The 15,059-nt window shown below is 36.3% G+C and overlaps 1 protein-coding gene across 1 annotated transcript; it reads right to left on the reverse strand.

Annotated features, from left to right (window-relative positions):
• Nucleotides 1–3,808: 3,808 nt before the first annotated feature.
• Nucleotides 3,809–14,263, reverse strand: Cfl2 (cofilin 2). The gene is made up of 4 exons (XM_027929544.2): nt 14,118–14,263; nt 12,776–13,083; nt 12,579–12,655; nt 3,809–12,498 (listed from the first exon to the last, which is right to left on the reverse strand). Exons 1-4 carry the CDS (start codon nt 14,118–14,120, stop codon nt 12,386–12,388), a joined length of 501 nt encoding a protein of 166 aa, XP_027785345.1. The 5' UTR covers nt 14,121–14,263; the 3' UTR covers nt 3,809–12,385.
• Nucleotides 14,264–15,059: the final 796 nt, after the last annotated feature.

Below are 15,059 nucleotides of genomic sequence, written 5' to 3' on the forward strand. Positions count from 1 at the left end.
TGCACCTGGTGCAAGCTTTATACTATTCATGCACAATAGTACCCTGTCTTCACTTCATGATAGATTGGAGATTAAATATACCATGTTTCATCACAGAAATTTAGAAAGCACTGATCTATACTACACACACTGCACTTTTTTTTTTTCCTTTTTAGGGTTGGGGATCGAACTCAGGGCCTCATTACATGCTTATCAAGTCCTCTACCATTGACCTACCTCCCCAGCCCTCTTGTTCAGTCATTTGGCATCTATCCTTCTTACTCTGTTGGAAATACCACAGGAAAAGCTACTAACTTCTTTAAGGGCCAAATTCAGTAGTTTTTCTGTCCTCATTGTATGTGACATTTCTACAGCATTTGGCACCCTTTGCTTGGTAATATGACAGAAGGTGTGTTCTTCTCTTATCAGTTGACAATTCCCTGTCTTCTTTCCAGGCTTCTCTTCCTCTGCTCTTGGACTATTTTTCTTCCCTTGCAGCACTCACACAGATTTTTGCTAGGCATTTAATTAATGTTCTATGATTTCAACTATGTACTGTTGATTTCTGTTTCCGGGGTTATAAGCTTGATGGCATGCTAATGTCTTAAACATATGCAAAAGAAATCAGTTTAAATTTGCAAAAGCAAGATAAATTTTTTAAAAATTTATAATTGTTTTCAAAATTATTACTTTACACCACATTTTTGGGGGGAGGAGAGTACTTGGGATTGAACCCAGGGCTGCTTTACCACTGAGCTACATCCCTAAACCATTTAATTTTTTTTTTTTTTTTTTGGTACTGGGGACTAAACCCAGGAGTGCTTAACCATTAAGCCACATCCCCAGCCCTTTTAATTTTGCTTGTTTTTGAGACAGGGTCTTATTAAGTTGCTGAGGCTAAATCTAAATTGTTGAAGCTGGCATTGAACTTGTGATCCTCCTGCCTCAGCCTTTTGAATCACTGGTATTACATGCATGTACCATGAGCCCCCAGCTTCCCAGAAACCATTTTTATATCAATAAAATCTTTCATAAAATTCCAATATATGAAATAAAATAAAGCATCTTCTTTGACTAAAATGCATTTAAGGCCTCAAACTATCTATTCAGTGTTTTACTGCCTGGGTTTTCTCAGGTAATTGCTGAGTGTCAGGATCTCTTAAACTGGGATCTCTGGAATTCTAAAGCCATCCACGGCAAGAATTCCAACGACCCACCCAGAGGGTAGTGCATGCCTGTAGCAACTCAAGAGGGTGAGGCAGGAGGATCACAAGTTCAAAACCAGACTCAGCAACTTAATAAGACCCTGTCTCAAAATAAAAACAAGCAAAATTAAAAGGGCTGGGGATGTGGCTTAGTGGTTAAGCACTCCTGGGTTTAGTCCCCAGTACCAAAAAAAAAAAAATCAAAGGGCCTATCAAAAATTATCTCTTATTAACCACTCACTGAAACCCAGCAGTTCTTTAAATTATTAACATAGAAAATAAACCACAGTTGCCAGCATTACTTATAGCTTCATCACCAATAGAAATTACTAACAGATTCATGTAAAATAGTTAAAGGATATCTCAAAATATCATATATCTCCATCTACATATTATAGGAGTTATTAGAATGTCACTTGTTAAAACAAAGAAGCATATATAATATGCTTCTACAAATTATATATTTAACAATTATCCACATGGAAACAGAGCTTCCAAAGTTAAGTTTCTAGTTTGGCCCTAGACCTTCTCCAAAATGATTTAATGGAAGTGATGAAAAAAAGGAAAAAAGGCCCTTTTTATTCCTGACACTAAGGAGATATTATTCTCATGAAGAAAGTCTGTTGGGACCTTGTTTCAAATAACAATTCTATATATTTTTCTTTGAACATTTATTTCCCTAAGTGCTATTTAAAACTCACTTCTAGGAAATCTTTTCTTTCTTAGATTCTTTTGTCCTACATTCCCTCAATGCTTACTCAATTGCTTATTACTGAATTCTTATTAGTTCACAGGTCTATTTTGTTTCTCTAACTGGATTAGAAAAGTGCCCTTGAGAAGTTTATTTCTCAGGATGGCTGGAATAGTGTTCTACAAATAGACACTCAATAAGTGCTTCCTGATGAGTGTAAGGCTTTTCAGAAAAGTTAATTTATATTCCATAAAAGAAAAATTAAAAACCAATATGGTTAAGTAATCTGACAACAAGGCAGTGAAAAAAGAACATTTGATTTTGGATATTACCTGTGAAAGGAACTAAGACATTAGGCTTATAAATATCTTTTATTTACCAGTAAGAGTTAAAAATCTATTTTAATAGAAAGTGATCTTTTAGATGACTTGAAAAAAAATTTTTTTTTTTTTTTTTTAATCACCAGTGAGTCAGTCTTTCTCTAATGAGCAGATAAAGACCATTGCTAAATCTAAGGTCTTTCTAAACTCTGATTTAAGAATTCAGGAAAATGGCTTCTATACGGATGGACAAGTTTAAAACAGAATCTTAGGAAAATATTACTGTGATTTTTCAATCTATAGGGTAGTACACATTTCAAAAATGCTATAGCTATAGCAGTTTAAAAGTTTCCATTGTCACATGAAAGTCACTGAAATTCAGGCTTACAAATAAATTCAAACACCAGACTTACGACTTTTAAACCAATGATTTCATGATATCGAAATGTTATCACTTCATTAAAAGTGCTTATTTCCACATTTATGAATTTTCTATTGCATCTTTTCTGAGCTAATCTGATATTTAAATGATCTTAAATGTCAACAATACTAAAAATGGTCAAAATTTCCAAATAATGATTAAAGCTTAGCACCCTTTCATTATGAAAGAGTCCTGTCAGTCCTCCTAACTACCTCTCAAAGACACCCATTCCAGGTGTACTTTCTGCTACCTTAACTCAGTCCTCCAATTTCTTCCTCCTTCCATACTTTCTCACCATTGTCATAAAGCTATCAGATTTGCATTCAGAAAGATCACACCACTCCTCGCCATAAAAGAGGAGCCCTTCAACATACACAGGTTTCATATTCAACCCTATAACATGGTATCCAATGCCCTCAATGAATACCCACATCTTCCAAACTTGTCTCATTACAGTGCTTTCACACTTGGCAACTGTGACAAGTCATTTGCAGTACATATGCACAACTTTTCTTTCTCAGGGACAATCCTTTCCTGATTTTTGGTTAACTCTATCATCCTTCACAACTCAGCTTGAACATTACTTCTGTAAGGCCTTCTCCAAGCCCATCCCAATGCTGAAGTTAATCACTCCCTCTTCTAAATCTTGCAGTTAAAAGATATTATTGTAGTTATCATACTGTATAATTATATTTTATATGCTTGCCTTTTCTAAATTAGTGAGCTTTGTGAGACCAAGAAAAGATGCTTCATGTTTGTTAAACTGATCTGAGTTTGATCTAGTAATGATCTGAGTAATTGGAAAACAGAGATAGGATGTTTCCAGAGTGATTCATAGTGGCCAGGAAGATCATGTTTCTCCACAGTAAATATAAATCTTATGTTGCTTTAATCATGGGGATTACCAGACCCTCTTAGAATAGTACACTAAATGCAAACTCTCTTAAATTAGGCTAAATGAAAACTAAGGAAGCAACTAGTAATTTTGGTTTGTATAATTTTAACCAAATTAATAAATATCTCTTTTTCATCATATATAGAGTGCTTCTGGCTTAGAGCAAAACATACATTATATTTTATCTTAAATATTTGAGTGGGACAAAGTAGATTAGAGAAGAGTTTATTTACACTGTGCACCAGGATCTAGCATCTACTAAACTTTATCATACAAATGATAGGAGAAAAATAAGAGTCCTGATACATTGGAAACTTTATTTCATAAACAGTTCCTTTGAGGAAAAGTAAAAATCATGCAAGAGATGCCTATTATCAAGTTCCAATGTAATAAAAGTAGGTGGCACAAGAAAGACAGGAAGAGTTTATGGCTTCAAGTATTTATGGTGGATGGCACTCAGTCATGCAGTAAGTATTCAGGTAGATGCAATGCATCATTTTTGAGATCCAAATCTGCTCCTCTATGACTGGAGCCAGAGCTCCAGTAGTAAAGAATCTGCACAAACAGTATTTAAAGCAAAATCTTCCCTCTTTCTACATATATAATTTTTTTTAGAAAGAGAGAGAGAATTTTAATATTTATTTTTTAGTTATTGGCGGACACAACATCTTTGTTTTTGTATGTGGTGCTGAGGATTGAACCAGGGCCGCACGCATGCCAGGAGAGCGCGCTACCGCTTGAGCCACATCCCCAGCCCCCATATATAAATAATTTAAAACCAGTTTTAACTACAAGAATCTCCCAAATAATTATTATAATTTAATAGAAGTAATCTGCAGCATTTAAAACTAGCTCACAACTTAATTTGTTCTTTTCTTTTTGCAGAAGTTCCAACCTGAGCATATTTTTGAAATAAAAATGAAAAAACACAATTCATTTTTAAGAGTAATCCAGAAGAATATCAACCATATAACATTAGCCTATTTTTTAGGACTTTACTATAAGAATGTCATTAAAGCCAGGTGCGGTGGTGCATACCTGTAATCCCCGTCACTCAGGAGGCTGAAGCAGGAGGATTGCAAGTTCAAGGCCAGCCTCAGCAACCCAACTTAGTGAGAACTATCCCAAAATAAAAAAAGACTGGAGATGTAGCTCAGTATCTCCAAATAAAAAAGACTGGTAAAGAGTCTCTGGGTTCAATCTCCAAAGGCCAAAACCAAAAAAAAAAAAAAAACACCACGAAAACACATTACATTCTTTTTTTTTAAATTTTTTTAACCCAAGAATCATTTTCTATTACCCATTTATCTCACATATTGCAAACATAAATTTGAAATTCTACATAATCCTTCATAACTCAACTGTCAATAAGTGGCAAGTAAACTGAATGAACTAAAACAACCAGCTCAGAGCAGGAAAATTTGTAATGTCAATGACAGTAAATGACACTTAATTCCAAAACATTTTTATATCTATAGCCAGGTCATAAACACATATCTAAACCAGTCACCTGGTATTTCTTAAGAACTTCTACACCATGATTAAGTATTTTTCTTTAGCAGGTAGATAAAAGCAAAAGAAAAATGAGAGAGGTTCTGCTGTTAAGTTTAATTTAAAAATAATTAATTTAAAAATAAATGTCATTTAGCAATTATTAAAGGTATATACACTACTCAATATGTAACAATATTAAAAATTATAATTTTATTTTCCTTTAAGAACCAGTTAAAACTCAGCTGGGGGCATAGCTCAGTAGTAGAACACTTGCTTCTTTCAAGAGGCCCTGGATTCAATTCCCAACACTGGGGGGGAAATTTTTCTTAAAAATCAGTTATATCTTTTTTCAGGGGTGCTTTACCACTGAGCCACATCCTCAGCTCTTTTTCTGTTTGATTTAGACAGGGTCTTGCTAAGTTGCTGAGTCTGATTTTGAATTTGTGATACTCCTACCTTATCCTCCTGAGTCATTGGGATTACATGCATGTACCACTATGCCCGGCCCAGTTCAATCTTTTTTAAAACTAAATATATTTCAAATTAGGAAAATGGTAAACACTAGTTTTGTTGCTCATTCCCTTTTCCCTCATATAAGACTTTTAGAAATGGAAACCGCATAAATTTAGAATCTTATAAATTGCTTCACAACACAATTGCCAATAAGCAGTCATGAGTAAAGGGAATGCCACTTTTTCTCTTTGACCTATTACTACTTTGCACACAAAAAGTGTAAATATAATTTAATCTTCACATTATTTTCTCTCACTCTTTGAAGTATGACTCTTATATTATTTGTTTCTTGAATGGGATAGCAAATTTTTATGATTTGTAGGACAAATACTCTGTTGCCATTTCTACCTTTTATATAATAGTGTCTAATTATAACAATTTGGGAGGTGCTCCTTCTATCTGGTGATATAATGTGCTGTTAATAAAAAAAAATAAAAATAAAAAAAAAACCCACCCAGGCCCCTTCAACTCCTAAGAATACATATTAGGAAGGTTTGGGCTATATGCCCAGGAATTTTGTAATTCACTCAGTAACTATCAACTTCCCAAGGGAAATATTTGAAATTCCACCAGTGAGAACACATAAGAGAAACTGTGCCACAATATTAAGTGCTTTTCATTTCTGTGGAAAAAAATTCTGAATAACAATTGGTTCCAAATTTTTGTTTTGTAAAATGAACTAAATTGTTGTTTACACATTACCAAAGTAATTGACAAGGTCAAGAATGTAGTGGATAAAGTGTGTAGATGAAAAGTCCAGAGCTACTTCCTAGTAAGCATGTCTAGGGTACATGTAAGAAAAATCAAATAAACTCAAGTCAATTGGCATTTTATTTATTTTTTGAGATAGATATATGTTGCCCAGGCTGGGCTTAAAACTCCAGAAACCCTCCTGCCTCCCTCCTGAGTGTAGATGTGTGCTACCACGCCCTGCTGGCATTTTTTTTTTTTTTTTTTTTGCGGGGGTGTTACTGGGGACTGAACCCAGGGTTGCTTTACTACCAAGCTATATCACCCACCCTTTCTTTATTTTTTGAGACAGGATCTTGCTAGGTTGCTTAGGGTCTCATTCAACCTCTAAGGCTAGTCTCGAACTACCAATCCTCCTGTCAGCCTCCAGAGTCGCTGGGATTAAAGTAGGTGCTATAGAGCCTGGTTACATTTTTAGATTACTTTCTTATCAGTTTTTGTATCTTATTTACTTGCTTCAATAATATAAAAAAATTATTGAGAATATAACTTCCTTAGGGCTGGGGGTATAGTTCAGCAGTAGTGCTTGTCTAGCATGTATAAAGCCCTGGGTTCAATTCGTAGCTCTGCAAATAATATTAAATCTTCCTTCTCTCAATAATGAAATAAATTTCTTGTGTCTTTTTACTGATACAGCTACAAAGACAAATACAACTTCCTTAATGATATTTTAGATACACCTCAGTGGGATACAGTATTTATGTAAAGCTCAGCTATTTTATAAACCTTACTTGTAAAAAAAAAAAAAAATTAAAACCAAGACCCTAAAAGTACACCAGTTCTTTAAATGGGCAAAATAAATAATAAAAAAAAATGTGCCAGCATTTTCCTCTCAATCCTTCCCTTCTCAGTCTATTCACTTTCTTATACAGTTATAATGAACCTGGTTTTCCTAGTCCATAAGGTCCAAAAGCAACAATTAGCAAGTGCTACAGAGACCATACCACAACAGCAAAATATAGTAAACTGTCAGTTTACCAGTATCAAAATCCCAAAGAAAGCTATAAAAAGGCAAAGTCAATTCTTCCGAGGTTCATTACTGTACTTAATATACTTCATGGGCTTATATAATTGAAATAAATAAATGATGACCTTGAGTCTTCAAAGCAGCTCATTATAAATAAACTATTACATTTTAATATCAGCCTATTCTTTTTTTTAAGTACTGGGGAAGAAACCCAGGGGCACTTAGCCCTTTTTATTTAGAGACAGGGTCTCACTGAGTTGCTTAGGGCTTCATTAAATTACTGAGGCTGGCTTTGAACTCACAATCCTCCTGCCTCAGCCTCCTGAGCTGCAGGAATTACAGGTGTATGCCACTGCGTCTGGTTCCTTTTTGATATGATGACCACAATTCCTAATTTGCTTGGGATTGGTCTATCTTAAGCTTGTTGTCATGACATAATAGCTCTTTCACATGATTGGATCAAAATTTTAGCACCATTCTACTGAGCACTTACTATGTGCCAGGAAGTATTACAAGTGCCTTCATTTATTCTCACAATTCTATTATAGGGGGCACAATTATCTCCATTTTAAAGATGGAACAATTAAGGCTTTCAGATGTTAAATGATTTGCCTAAGATCAACTAGTATTAATGGTCTGCATGTGTAACCCAAGCAGTCTTTGATATCAAAGTCCTAGTACCTAACCACTATAAATACAGTAATCTTTCTAGAAAAACGGGTAGAGGAACATGGGAAGGGATATATCCAAGTTTTTGGAAAAAGATTAAGAGAGATGCTTTTTTCTTTTTCAAAAAAGTATAGTACTGGGGATCAAACCCAAGCCTTTGCAGATGCTAGGCAAGCACTCTACCTCTGAGCTACATCCCCAGCCCTTTTATTTTGAGACAGGGTCTCACCAAGTTGCCTAGGCTAGCCTTGAACTTGTGATCCTCCTACCTCAGCCACCCAAGTAGCTGGGATTACAGGCATGAAATCTTAGCTTTCTGGAACATGTATATATAATCCTTATTTTTCATAATTCTATAAATTTATAATACTGAAACATTCAAAAAATCTTGGAAACATAAAATATTTCAGATTTCATGGGCATGAACTTTCTAAAGAAAACAAAAATCTCAGCTGGATACAGGCACACACCTGTAATCCCAATGACTCAAAGGACTGAGACGGGATCCCAAACTTGAGGCTAGTCTCAGCAACTTAGAAAGAACCTCAGAAACTTAGCATGATTCTGTCTGAAAAAATAAGAAGGATTGGATATATAGCTCAGTGGTAAAGGGCCCCTGGGTTCAATTCCCAGTAACAAAAAACATTAAAAAAAAAAAAAAAAGTTACGGTATTTCAACAATCATACATTTATGACAAATATTCCATAGATTTCTAGCTTTCTCTTTACTTCAAAATTATTTTGGGAAAAAGACCATTATCTATCTATTCACACGTGAAAAAGAAAATTACACTAAAAAGATTAAAAGCAGTCATGGGGAAAAAAAAAAAAAGTAGCCATGGACATCAATCCAGAAGCTGTAATTCTGAGCTAACAATACATTTTATACTTCTGAAAAAGATGCTATGTATCAGCCAATCAGTCTTCATGTAATTAAATGGAAGTTATAAAAATAGAGGCTCAATGATATGTTATTTTTAACATAGTTCTTTCATCTATTTGATTACACTTATTAAGGGTACATGGTTTAAACAAATTATTACAGTTACATAGCACTTTCCTATTTCCAAAAAGCATTTTTATATTTGACTCAGCAACCAGATACAGTAAAGACATTATCATTTCCATGTTATTAATTTAAAAAACTAAGGGTCAGAGAGATTAATTTGCTCAGTTGCACTGAGAGGAAACTGGATTGGAGGGTTAAGTTCCAATTGTACACAGAAAGCAAGCAATTATTTGGATGTTTCAGAGCATAGAAAAGAACCTGACTTCTTTACTGCCTGAGATAAGATACAACATCTCTAAACTTACGTTGTCTGAAAAGCAATATTCAGTGGAGCCTGCCTGTACATCTCTAGTAGTGTTAATATTTTCATAAAAAAGTGAAAATTCACATTTTTAAAAAAATCTCCAACTACCATTACAAACAAAAATAAGAACAGAACATGATTTTATAAAAGAGGAAAACCTAGCAAAAAGTGTGTCAAACCCCTCAATGATTTACCATTGCTGAGATCTTTCCTTAACAAGAGAACAGTTTTTAAAAGAATTTTCTCCCAAAATCCATTTGTTGGATTCCATAAATTAGCTGCTACAAAGGATCTATATCAGAGAAACTCAAAACTACTAAGAGGCTTTTCTTCTAATCTAGTATAAAGGCACATTAAATACACAACGCCGGTCACACTATTTTAGATAATGATGGAAAACGACAGCTGACAGCCAGTTTGGGACAAATGCCAACTGTTCCTATTTGTCTGAAAATGCTAAAATTGCTTCAACATTCAGTTTTCAAAGAAAATATATCTCTACATGAAAAAGTTCATCAACTAAAATCCTGAAAAAGACTACAGATAATGGTGCCTCTTTGCTCTTAATTTTTCACCTTTTAATATTCCAAAGTGTAAGTAAACACATCTTAACAGCTTTAAATATTTTCATGTATTTTATTTTTTAAACACTTATAATTTTGCAAGCTAGCAGTAAAATACTGTCTTTAATATATTTTACTAATTAGCACCGTATATATTTTAAAGCTAACTGGAACATTGTTTCATTAGAAATGATTATAAAATAAAAATGATCATTTCAAATGCCAAATTAGTCTCAACATGTGATCTATTATTAATGATATCATAATTTTTAGCTCTGTGCACAAAGATGTATTTCAAAGATGAACTTAACTAGGGCTGGGGTTGTGGCTCAGCAGTAAAGCGCTTGCCTAGCATGTGTGAAACGCTGGGTTTGATACTCAGCACCACATAAAAATAAAGATATTATGTCCAGCTAAAACTAATTTTATATATATATATATATTATATATATATATATATAAAATAACTATGTTAATATCTATTTTATCAATCTAACAAATCAAAATATTGTAGTTTAAAGAAGTTATTTAATCTCTGAAATTATTAAAGAGCATATAAAGAAGTCAAGGAATTAGTTATAAAGATCAAAGATACTCTGATAACTTATTTGTTTTTTAAGAAATCCCTTATTTTCTAGAATGAGGAAATAATGAAAAATGCCATGGTGCAAGTATGTTACACATAGGGTTTAGTATATATTAGCATTCTCCTGCTTTGATTATTAAAAACTTGGCCTTTCCAAAAAGTCATCAAAATGTCTAAGACAACTCACATGGACAGTTGGAAATCTGAAATAAAATTGCTCAGTGCGAAAAAGATCCCAAGCCATTCATACAGTTTTAAATAGAAGCCTAGACATATAATCTTTTTAATGTTCTTATCTAAAAACTTTTAAAAATACGAAAAAAACCCTAATTAAACTCAAATTACTTCTAAATACTTTAAAAAAATATTTAAAAAGGGATATTTCCATTTCTTTTTTTCTGACAAAAGCATTCTTCAGAAACATGGACTTAAGTTCTGAGCCACAATTCACTGCTTACTAGCATGCCTATTTTGCATACCAGTAGAATCAAGTCCAGTTTTGCCATTTGTGGATAACTATGACAAGATACAAAAGCATGTGTTTGCCATAAATAGCTCTGGCTAACAGCAAACTGCTCACACTGAGTAGATCAAATTCTCTATAAGGAGAGCAATCTGGACCACTGCCAAATCCCACCAGTAATGTTTAAGACTACCAATTCTTTTCTAATTCTATTACAGTAGTGAAAATGAATATTTCTAAATATCAGAAGCATTAAACTTTTGAAGGACATTTAACAAATTATTATTTTGACCCAATAAGCAACAAAAATTTCCTGCTGCTTCTACTCAATTATTTCTAAGTGTAAATGTGAATAAAAAAATAACTGGAGAACAAATGAGATATTGAGGATATTTATGTCAAAGTGCAAAAACCAAAAGCCAAAAAACAAAAAAAACTGCTCTCCATATTACCACATAAAGAAATAAATAAACATGTTTAAAAAAGTACCACTCTTTACTAATGGTATTTTATATTAGGTGTCTTTAAGGATAGAATATTGTTTAAACCAAAGAAATCCAACAAATCTGGAAAATATCATGCATGAATGTTGTACAAAAAAAGTTCTCAAATGACCAGTGCAGAAATTTATAGCTGTTTACCCTAAAAGTGGTTCTACGTAATATTTTGCAAAATTTCCAAGGAAAACAAGGCAACGTTCTGTAACATGCCACAATTTTTATTGCAACGTGGCCATTTTTGTGAGGATGGGGAGTTTGATCTCAAAACAATGTTCCATTTAAGGCTCTTTTATACAGAAATTGCCATCATGACTGATATTCAAAATATCTTTAGTGTCGCAAGACTCACATGGTAAACATAAAACTCCTACACTTATTCAGTAGTGTACACTCAATGGAAAACAAAAAGGCATTAATAACAGATATTTCTTTTAAGAAGATATGTAGGTAATAGGAATGAACACTGAGGTACTAGGATAAATTGATGACACAGTTAATGAAACTTAATTGGCATTCCTTTGGGGGGATTAAACTCATTTAAAAAACAAAAGTGCTTTTAATGCATAGTGTTATATTCGTGCTGCCATGTCACAAAAGAAGGCTTGCCAAGGCAGGTGAGGTGTATGAATGCTCCAGCGCCTCACAGAACTACAATCAAGTGCAACTATAATAATACTGAAAAAAGTTCACCATCTGACCAGTGGATAATACTTTCAAGGCATTCAATCTGCTTACCCTTTGCAGTATTCTAGACTATTCACATTGACAATCACATTCATTGTAGTGCTTGCTGCAAAGGAGGCATATAACCAGTTGTTTTGGCTAAAATAAAGACAGGAAGGCATTCCTTCTACATAAAAATAACCATTTTGAAGAGTCTAATGGCAATCACTGACAGGCTGCTTAAATGAATGATATCTCCTTCATTCACTGTGTTGGAAGGGCCCAGAGGAAAGGGAAAAAAAAAAAAAAATGAAAAAACACCTAATGCTATTCCAATGGACTGAGCTGGAGAAATGAAACCCCTTAAGATCCAGATGGCACTTGATAGTCATTTTATAATGGTTTTCCTTCAAGTGAAACTACTACATTGCCTCCCAATTTCTCTCCAAGTGTTGATCGGTCCTTAATATCATCCAAGCCATTTACTTGCCACTCGTGTTTAATACCTAAAAAGAAAAAATATTCCATTATCTTATTATACTTAGAAAAGAGTAATTTCTTAACACAAAATAGTCAATATTTGTACCTGTGAATTTCTTTTTAATAGCATCTTTAGAGCTAGCATAAATCATCTTGCTTTTTAAGGGTGCACTTTCAGGAGCCCTATGAAAACAAAAAAAACAATTGTTGAATCTCACTTATAAGAAGAACAAAGGCAAAACTGACTATGATAATAATTATCCTTGCATTTTAAAAGTACTTTTTTCTTTTGTTTTTACACACCAGAATATAAATACTAGGTCTTCTTTCTTAGACTCTTTTGTTTCGTATGTGGCATCGTACAAAGCATATCGGCAATCATTCAGAGGTAGCAACTTCACAAAAGATGTGTAGGGGTCCTCTACAGTATCACCAATGTCACCCACCAAGATCTGCTTTGCTTCCTCTACAATTATTTGTCTTTTGTCATCGCTTAAACAGAAGAGAACTGCTTTCTTTCTTTTTTTGATCTCCTCTTGTGTAGAAGATTTCCTTACTTTCATATCATTAAAAACTTTGATGACTTCATCATTCACTGTAACTCCAGATGCCTGAAAATAAACAAAGAATGGTAATTCAGAACAAGCATTCTGGATTTAAACAAAATTGTCTGCCTACAGAGGATTCAATTTAGTTTGGACATTAAAAATTGCACTGAAGGATGCAAGCAGTCCAAACGGATTAATTTCATTTTAAAGATTTAGTACATGATACATCTAAAGACTCAAACTCATCCTGCCCATTCATCCTTTTTAAAGGTGTCCAGAGAAAGCAAATGGAAGGTGGAGCAAAAGGAACAAATACAAGTTGTCCCATCCCTGAAATGTTTCCTATTTCATTGGGTGATGTCAGAGCTTCAGGAGCAGCGGCAAAAATACCTTCTGTATTGTGTCAACTCTGCAGGCCTTTAAAAAAACACTTTTGGATTTCAGTTAATGCTTCTACTATTTTTTTTCTTTAAAGTCATCCTAGCCACTGTCGTTTCCTCATAAGGAAAGGGAATCAAGTGTAAACTCCAACCGCCTACGGCTACAACATAATTGCCCCACAGCTCAAAGGCAGATACGTTAAAACTAAAAAGTCCAATATAGAAGCTCTTTTACCACTAGAAAGCATTAAAAAAAAAAAAAAAAAAAACAGTTTTCCCACCTTTTCAGTCTTCCCTTAAGAGTTTTATTACAGGCCATCTAGACCCTGACCCGAAGCCTGAAAATCACCTACCAATTTTAGAGCGCGCGTGTTAAGAAAAATTAGGAAGCGAAGGGCAAACGCGGCACCTGGGGGGCTGGAACCTCCTGCAGCCCGGGCAGCACGGCCCCGACCCCCACCCCCACCCCACCCCCGCGCGCACTCCCGGGCCCTCCCCGCCCCCAAGAATCCCGAGAGCAGCAGGGCTGGGCCTGACTGCGGAGGGCAGGCCGGCCGGCTGAGAGCAGCGGGGCTGCTGCGGGGCTACAGCGCAGGAGCGCCCACCTCGGAGGCCAAAAACTGGTTAAAATGGCGGCCCCATTCCCCGGGTCGTGCGGGGCCGCTCTGGGGGCTTCCTTGCTGCGCCCCAGTCTCCCGGCCGGCGCGCCCGCCTTACCATAGTGCCCGCGGCTGTGACTGCGGCAGCTGCTCCGGCTCCGTGGATCTGGGAGGAGGAGAAGGAGGAGAAGGAGGAGAAGGAGGGGCAGGCGGGCAGGCAGGCGGCTGCGAGTGCGGGGCACGCCGGGAGCTGCAGCCCCGAGGAGGCGGCGGGGCTGGCGGGCCGCAGGAGGCGGGCGGGGCGGTCACGTGGGCACGCCCCGTCCCCCGCCGGCGCCGCCCCGCTCCCAAGCCCTTCCGCCTCGCAGCCGGGGGGCCCCCAGCCCGCCCGCGTCCTCCGTCTGACCCCGGAGCGCGAAGCCAGCAGGCCCGGGCCGCTGCGGAGCGGTGACGCGAGCCCAGGGGCCTGGCAGAGTCGCCTTCAGCCATCGGGCACCGCCCATCGGCCGGCTGGAGAAAGCGCCCGACTCCCAGAGGGGCGTTTCTACCCTGCCTCCGCGGGGCGCTGCTGCTGGGGTCGTGTGTGTATGTGAAGAACTGCCCGCGGAGGTGTCTTTCGTTCTTTCGCTCTTGGTTTCCACCCCAACGTGCCGAATCTCAACGTTTCGAGTCTTTTTGGAACCCTACCAAATTTGTGTGAACTGTTTATAACCCTTTCCTTACTAAATGAGAGTAAATGACGTACTCTGCAAAAACCAGATAATAGGCACCCGCGAAAAATAACTTCAAAATTCTGTAGTCGAAATAACAATGATAGGTAGCAGCATTCCTTGGTGATATCCTTTTCTGTATTAGACTCCTAGGAAGCGGGTTGCACTCGCTGTTAGGAATCTTCTGATGCCTCAGTTTATGACGGCTGACATTAGATAAATGAACCCAGGAGTGGAGATTCCTCCCTCTTGGCAATCAGAATGAAGGGATTCTAAAGCCTGTCCGGCTGAGGCGAGACGGCTTCTCAAATACATCTTATTTATCATAGAAAAGTTGTCACTTTATATCT

This window comes from Marmota flaviventris, chromosome 2 (assembly GCF_047511675.1).
Source record: "Marmota flaviventris isolate mMarFla1 chromosome 2, mMarFla1.hap1, whole genome shotgun sequence".
Lineage (NCBI taxonomy): Eukaryota > Metazoa > Chordata > Mammalia > Rodentia > Sciuridae > Marmota > Marmota flaviventris.

What these genes read in the sequence shown, in the direction of transcription:
- Cfl2 (XM_027929544.2), bottom strand. An exon ending in GACCTAGTATTTATATTCTG is followed by an intron (nt 12,656 to 12,775) that starts GTGTGTAAAAAC and finishes TTGTTTTCATAG; the next exon opens with GGCTCCTGAAAGTGCACCCT. An exon ending in TATTAAAAAGAAATTCACAG is followed by an intron (nt 12,499 to 12,578) that starts GTACAAATATTG and finishes TTTTCTTTTTAG; the next exon opens with GTATTAAACACGAGTGGCAA.